Here is a 7,980-nt window from a genome sequence, read left to right as displayed (position 1 = left end):
TTTTGAATTTGTGAAAAGTAAAATAAAAAGAAAACATTTTCTGAAATTCTGAAAAAATTGTAGAAAAATGTTAAAAGAATGTTCAACTTGAAAAATGAAAAAAGAAAAGAAAAAGGAAACAAAAAAAGAGAAAAAAAGAAACAGAAAGCAATAAAGAGACAGATAAACGAGAAAAAATAAAAAAATACTATGGAAAACAAGCAAAAGAAGAAAATCTGGTTTAAGAACCTTCTAGAAGGTTCCTAGAATCCGTCAGGAACCTTCCACGAGGTTCGCAAAAATCGATGGTCCTTGCACGCTCAGATGGGCCGACCCATTTTATCGACAGGGGTGTGTGATCAGTCGACAATCTGCCACAAAATGCGGGAGATAGATTTTTCCACATTAGAGATCCATCACAAATATGTACAAGTTTTCACAGAAAAAATTTCAGGTTTTTTTATAGTTGGAAATATCATTTTCAATTTATTTTTTTCTCAAAATAAAAGGCTCCAAGGGCGTCACCATAACTTCACACTCGCCATTTGCATCGACGCAAAAGTGAATGGAAGAGGACCAATGATCAAGAGTAAATCTGTGCATATCAATGATGACAAGTTACACCATAACTTCACACTCGCCATTTGCATCGACGCAAAAGTGAATGGAAGAGGACCAATGATCAAGAGTAAATCTGTGCATATCAATGATGACAAGTTACATTTTTATTTGCACTCACCATGCGGTGGTTGAATCATATACAGGTTAAAAACGTCAAAATAAGACCATAAATGCTGATCACAAGTTGTCCCATTCAGGTCCAAAGCCGATATTGTATAAGCTAGCGAGGCAATTATCTTGCAGGTTAAGGGTGCCCTGCATCTCCATGCGCAGTCAGCACCGGTGAAGAAGATAGTAAGCAAACGGTGCACAGAGCTAGCCGAATGAACTCCAGCAGCAGACCAGGGCTAGCCGAATGAACTCCAGAACTAGCAGCACAAACTCAGCAACAGAATAACCATTGATCCAGCAATCTACAAAATAACCATTGAGCCTTGCAGAAATATCTTCAAATAATTTGCAATCCCTGCCATGGTTTTCCAGGGTCAGTACAACATAGCCACTCCCAGCTCACGCGAAGCACAAGCCCCTGGAGCTTTAAGTTTAGGTTGGCTGAACAACCTTACTCCATGCCACAAGGCATTTCCCGCCATTGATTTCATCAGTACCTGCCCAAACGAAGGCTCTCTCCCACTTCTCCACCGCTCCCAATACCCTGATGGCACCTCAGTGACTAGCAGGTGATGAATGAGCTTCGGAGCTTTACTGTCTTAATGAGGACGAGCCTTCCTGCCGTCGTGACAAGGCGAGACAAACATGGCCTGAATGCTTTTGCAGGCACAACTGGATATCGTCGAGAACCACCACTATATATGCATAGCATAGACAAACTGCTGGTAAAAAAATCAAAAGATCATGCACAATGCGCCGGGACCCACCAAGGAATTGACCTAGCCACACAAAGATCCCAACTGAGCGAGCAAGGGAATTATGCATCAACTGTCTATTGGCATTATTTATACCTTCACTATTCAATGGCTAGTGTGAGGTGCTGTGACTCTGTTTCCTCTTCGGATCAACAAACTGCAAAGCGAGGAATCCATAGTTCAGAATCTTTTGCCTTGATGTTCTTCCTCAATTCCTCGAAAGATTCAGGTATAGAGTGGTACTCATGAAACATGAGTCCTTTTGTCCTTTATAGGGGAAGAGAAGACAGTCATAATGTAGTATCGCAGATGATACATGCAAAGAAGAAAATTTGAGAAAAAGAGACTTACCACTCATGAGGATGGCAGTAGGTTAGAAGATGGTCAGCAATGGTGAAAGGGCGCACGGAGGGTCGGATCCTATCCTTCCCGTCATGTATTTGGCATGACACTGCTAGCTGCTCAGAGAAACCTGTCCTTACCGAGTGCACCACAACAGGGTCACGGTGCAAAGAGAAGTAAATGGAGTTGCTGCTGACAGATGGGAGGTCCCTGGCCGAAACAGACAGGCACCGATCCCTGTTGAGGAACAGCGCGTGGCCACCGAGGCAGTTCACTGGGATCAGCTCACCGTGATCGATGTCCAACGCAAAGAGCTTATAGGCATTTTGCTGGAAGGGCTCCATGCCACAATTTTGTGCAGTTAAATGGTGGACGGCAAGCAGCACTCGCCCACCGGACTCCACGAGGAAGTAGCTGCATAGGTCCAGAACACCAAAATCATTTGGAACATGAGCAAGCACAGGGTGGGGTGATCTCGGGTACAGCTGTATGATCTTCATTGAGCCACCCATGGCGACGGTGGCGTAAAGCCTTCCTTGGAAGGGCAAGATGCTCCTAAGGAAAAGCCCTCGGTGGAGGACCTCCCAAGCGGGGCGGCCAGCCTCGGCGCCGATCACCACCCGGGTCCACGGGAACCATGCCACCACGGCAATGGAGGTCGCGGACGCGCTGCAGACCGCGGCGTTCATGTCAAGCATGGAGCTCCGGTTCCTGACCGCGTCATGGAACACGGGGACGAGGGACGGGAGGTCGACCACGCCCCGCGTGAAGGGATGCAGCACCCGGACGGCGGCGGTGCGTTTGTTCAGAAGAATGATCAGTCCCTGGGTGAAGCCGACGATCCTGTGGCGCCGGAGCTCCGGCAGGCGGACGCGGAGGCGCCTGGCCGTCCGCGTGTGGAAGAAGCCGATCTCGCCGGCGTCGTCCGGGCGTACCCCGTCGCCGTCGCAGAGGGCGACCCAGCCGCGCGGCCAGAGGTCCGGTCTGCTCAGGGTGGGGTCGCGCGCGTCGCTCGTGCAGCTGCGCCAGCCGGAGCAGACGGCCCGGAAGACGATGTAGTCCACCACGTCGTCGGCCAGCAGGCGGCTGGCGACAAGGTGGACTATATCGGTGGGGAGGGAAGCCCAGCCGCTTGCCTCAGGGGTCCGCCGGCGCTTGCAGGCGGAGAGCGGGGCCAAGGAGGGACCTTTGCGCCGCCTTCCCGCCGTCGGAGTAGAAGGGGGTAGCTTTTTCCCCATCGCGCGCAGCCTCGGCTTGCTCAGATCGATCTCCTCCGCCCTCTCCTCCATCTATATCTATAGGCCGTCTCGTCTCCGAGACCGGCCGGAACTTGGACTGCAGGGAGATCCGAGGAGTGACGGGAAATCCGAGGACTGAGCGGAAATCCGAGGGAGGAAGAATCCTTCGACGTCGCGGATCCGGAAAATCGGGAAGAAATTAACTAGGGAAGAGGTGAGGAAGAAACTTACGGCCACCGGTGCCGCAGGGGTCGGGGTGAGAGGCCGGAGGGGATGGAGGCACGCCGCCGTTGAACACTCAGTGGGATAAGAAACACCTTTATTTTTTATTATTTTTTTGCTTTAATCCAAACTAGTCCTTTTTTTTAGGGTTACCCGGCCCCATGCTGCTCCCGGGCCTAGATTTTAAGCCCGAAGGCCGGGCCATGCCCGGGCCCAGGCCTGTTGTTTTCGCGATTTCCTGAAGGGGCCAGCCCGAGCCCCGATGGGCTTTTACCCATGCGGGCCGGGCTTGGGCCCAAAAACGAGGCCCGATGGCCGGGTCCGGGCCTGGGTTTTTTACGTCGGGCTTGGCTTGGTCCGGCCCGACCCGAGGTATGGCCATGTATAATCCAAACACTGGAGCAGAGTTTTTTTAGGTGTACACACCGGAGTAGAGCTGGTGTGCCGTTCTGGCCGGCTCGTTGGCCTGTTTAGCAATCTCAGTTGCATATTTTTCCAGCCTGTTGGGCCGGCGGGCTGTGTCATGCCAGCCCACGTGCCCAACCTTCAGGCCCAGGCATGGCTTTAAATGTGCTGCGTGCCAGGCACATCCTGTTTAGCCCGTGTCATGTCTGGCCCATGGCAGGCCGTGTCGGCGTGCTCGCGTCGGGCTTGGTTGGCCAGCTTTGTGCCGGATGGGTGAAAATGCAACTCACTTGAAAAAATCTTTCCACCATAGGCACGCTCGGATGCTTCCATAGATAAGGTCGGATGGCCCCTAAGGCAGCCACACTCCTTAAATTTAAACCCTCAAATTCATGTCATTCATGCACGATCATATAACACAAAATTCATCACAATTCAACAATGCAACGAAGCAAAATGAAACACGATTCAACAATCTAGTCTTGCCAAAATAAAATTCAAGTTTGGACAACGCTTGGCCAATTTGATGGATCACTAGTTGGACGTCATTTGTTGTCTTCACTGATACTCCCTCCGTTCTAAAATAGATGACCCAACTTTATACTAAAGTTAGTACAAAATTGAGTCATCTATTTTGAAACGGAGGGAGTACAACCTAAACTGTTTTAGAAGGTAAATTACATGCATAGTTTTCTAAAATATCTCCTATAAAAGTTTCATTTTCTACAATATACTTGTAGGAATATTGTTGTGATGATGTACCTTGCCGGTTAGCAACCACATTAGGGTGCTGTCAGATCTTCTCGTGCCTCCCGTACAATGGCGAGCGCTTGTACCTGCACCCGACGTGCTAGGGTTTCTCGTGCCTCTTGTGGGTGTCGCCGTTGGTCTACCTTGTCTCCCGTGGTCTTAGGGCCATGGAGGCATGGTGGATCTCAGCTCTTGTCGGCGGGAGGGCTTCGTTTCTAATGTTTCTTGAGTTTTGTTAAGGCTTGTGTCCTGCTTAGAGATGCGAGGTAGCGGCTGCTCTCTATAGATGGAATGAGATTCTCACTACTGAGTGAAAAGAATTTGGAGAGGTGTGGAAGCGTATGCTTTCCGCGGGGACGCGTGTGTGTTTATATAGCTCAACAAGTACAAGATCGGCAGGTTGTTTGTAGTCTTGATCCGTACTCCAAGCTATACATGAGTTGAGATCATATCTACTCCAAAATCTGCCTACTTTTATACAATACGCACGCATACACTATCGTGACACACATGTCACGTTAGACAAATACATAAATACAAGCTTATCATTTAACATCCTTCCTCAATCTCAACACATCAAGGTTTAGATTGTTTCTGAAGGCTTGGAGCTGTCGAACTTGTAATGATTTAGTAAAACCATCGGCCACTTGATCACCAGTTGGAATAAACTTTATCTCTAACTTTTTCTGAGCAACTCTTTCTCGAACAAAATGAAAATCAATCTCTATGTGTTTTGTTCTCGCATGAAACACAGGATTTGGAGAAAGATATGTTCCTCCAAGATTATCACATCATAAGCGTGACACATGTGGTCTATAGACACCCAACTCATGAAGTAGCGTTTCCACCCACATTACCTCTGCAGTAGCATTTGCTAGTGACTTGTATTCTGCCTCAGTACTGGATCGTGAGATAGTTGCTTGTTTCTTTGCTTGCCATGATACAAGGTTGGAGCCAAGAAACAATGTAAGCCCCCCGTGGACTTTCTATCATCTGGGCATCCTGCCCAATCTGCATCAAAAAAAGCACTTACTGCAGTTGATGGAGACTTGCATATACTTAGTCCAGCTCCAGTACTTCCTCGAATATATCTCAGTATTCTTTTCACAGCTGTCCAATGTAAAGAGGTTGGTGCATGCAAGAACTGACAAACCTTATTAACTAAAAAATATATGTCAGGTCTTGTCAGTGTAAGATACTGAAGTGCTCCAACTATGCTTTCGGTATTTTGTTCCCTCTTCTGGACTTAGCAGCTTACCCTCATTCAGTGACAACTTTTCTGTGGTTTACATAGGTGTACTAGAAGGTTTACAATCCTTCATCCCTACACGACTTAAAATATCATAGGCATATTTCTATTGAGTGAGCAAAATGCCATCTTGCACCTTCTTTACTTCAATGCCTAAGATGTAGTGCAATTCTCCCAAATCTTTTAATGCAAATTCACTTTTTAATTTTCTTAGCAAGGCTAATGTGGCATCTTGTGAGGAGCTTGCTACAATTATGTCATCAACATAAATCAACATTTATATGATCACCTTTCCTTTTTTGAAGAAGAACAAGGAAGTATCTCCCTTTGATGGACAGAATCCAAAGCTGCTGCAACTTAAGGCTCAGTCTTGAATACCATGCCCTTGGTGCTTGTTTCAAACCATACAAGGCTTTATCCAACCTGCATACACAGTTAGGTTTGGAGCTATTTTCAAAGCCTGGTGGTTGCCGCATATAGACCTCTTCCTCGAGAACGCGTGTAGAAACACATTCGGAACATCCAATTGGTGAAGGTTCCATCCCCTGGAAACAGCAACAGACAGAACAAGTCTGATAGTAGCAGCCTTCACTACTGGATTGAAGGTGTCCTCATAATCAATGCCATAACATTGTTTAAAACCCTTAGCTACTAGCCTAGCTTTATATCTATCTATTATTCCATATGCCTTCTTTTTAATTTTGTATACCCATTTACAATCTATGATATTCCTCCCTAGCTTTGGTGGAACTAGATGCCACGTTTTGTTCTTCATTAAAGCATCATATTCAATACTCATAACATTTTCCAATTTTTATCATGCAATGCTTCTAGCACGTTCTGTGGCTCACCAATAGCTGCAAAGTTTGCAAACTTAAAAATTTGTCATACCTGACCATGCCATCCTTGGGCACTAAAGGTTTGGTAATACCTTGATGTAAACGAGTGAACCGCGTGGTTATAGTTGGTGTAGCCACAGCCGATCCGGTAGCAGCCGTAGAGGATCCCTCTCCTCGTACTGACGCAAGTGACGCAGGTGAATCACCCTCGACAGCCGCGCGATCAGCCAGTCGTGGATCCGCGGTCTCCCGATGAGGGAGTCCTGGATTAGGGGGTATCCGGACAGCCGGACTGTGTACAACGTCCGGACTATTGAAGCGTGAAGATACAAGACTCAAGACTTCGGCCCGTGTCCGGATGGGACTCTCCTTTGTGTGGAAGACAAGCTTGGCGATCCGGATATTGTGTTTCCTTCCTTGTAACCGACTCCATGTAAACCCTAGCCCTCTCCGGTGTCTATATAAACTGGAGAGGTTGGTCCTTAGAAGGCCGATCACAATTACAATCATACCATCATAGACTAGCTCTTAGGGTTTAGCCTCTACAATCTCGTGGTAGATCTACTCTTGTACTACCCATATCTTCAATATTAATCAAGCAGGAAGTAGGGTTTTACCTCCATCGAGAGGGGCCGAACCTGGGTAAACACCTGTGTCCCTTGCTTCCTGTTACCATCAGCCTTGATGCACAGATCGGGACCCCCTACCCGAGATCCGCCAGTTTTGACACCGACATTGGTGCTTTCATTGAGAGTTCCTCTGTGTCGTCGCTATAGGGCTTGATGGCGCCTCCAATCGTCAACAACACGGTCCAGGGCGAGACTTTTCTCCCCGGACAGATCTTCGTGTTCGGCGGCTTCGCACTGCGGGCCAATTCGCTTGGCCACTTGGAGTAGATCGACAGCTATGCCCCCGGCCACCAGGTCAGGTTTAGAAACTTGAACTACATGGCAGACATTCGCGGAGACTTGATATTCAACGGATTCGGGCCAGTTCCAGGAGCACCGAACAGTCACGATGAGCACGGCTTAGACCTGCTGTCAAATGATGCGCGGGATATCACCCCGGCAGAAGCCTCAAATCTAAATCCGGAGCAGGTTGCGTTGCCTAAGGACAGAGGGCTGGACCCCGTCCCGCAGGCCACACACTCATCGGCGGTGGAGCCGAACACAGGTCTCACCTCTGTGGAAGCCTGTAACCCCGCCCCCCGAACTCTTACCCGGTTGTTGGTTCCGGTCCGCACACCCTTGAGCCAGCCGAGCCAGGCTGGGCTCCGGTAATGGAGTTTACCACTGAGGACATCTTTCAGCACTCGCCCTTTGGCGACATGCTGAACTCATTGAAGTCTCTCTCTTTGTCAGGAGGCACTGGGCTGAACTATGTCCGGCTTGAGTGGGGAGCAGGCGACGACGGAATTCGTTGCCCACCCACCACCCACTTCATTGCCACGGTCGATGATCTAACCGACG

General features: G+C 48.6%; 1 protein-coding gene across 4 annotated transcripts; it reads right to left on the bottom strand.

Moving 5' to 3' along the window:
- Positions 1-658: 658 nt before the first annotated feature.
- Positions 659-3,357, bottom strand: LOC119337377. 4 transcript variants are annotated; one of them, XR_005163253.1, is made up of 3 exons: positions 1,818-3,342; positions 1,162-1,733; positions 659-1,066 (listed from the first exon to the last, which is right to left on the bottom strand). XR_005163253.1 is itself a non-coding variant. In XM_037609505.1 (3 exons), the coding sequence occupies exons 2-3, from the start codon at positions 3,095-3,097 to the stop codon at positions 1,616-1,618; spliced, it is 1,398 nt and encodes a 465-aa protein (XP_037465402.1). In that variant the 5' UTR covers positions 3,098-3,143; positions 3,278-3,357; the 3' UTR covers positions 659-1,615. The 4 variants fall into 4 exon arrangements, 1 of the variants encoding a protein (XP_037465402.1); XR_005163254.1 differs by having other exon boundaries at positions 659-1,490; positions 1,563-1,733; XR_005163255.1 differs by having other exon boundaries at positions 659-1,430; positions 1,563-1,733.
- Between the last annotated feature and the right edge of the window lie 4,623 nt (positions 3,358-7,980).

Source organism: Triticum dicoccoides, chromosome 7B, assembly GCF_002162155.2.
Source record: "Triticum dicoccoides isolate Atlit2015 ecotype Zavitan chromosome 7B, WEW_v2.0, whole genome shotgun sequence".
NCBI classification, from domain to species: Eukaryota; Viridiplantae; Streptophyta; class Magnoliopsida; order Poales; family Poaceae; genus Triticum; species Triticum dicoccoides.
The sequence above is the reverse complement of the archived record's forward strand: the minus strand, read 5'-3'. Positions and strand labels throughout refer to the sequence as shown.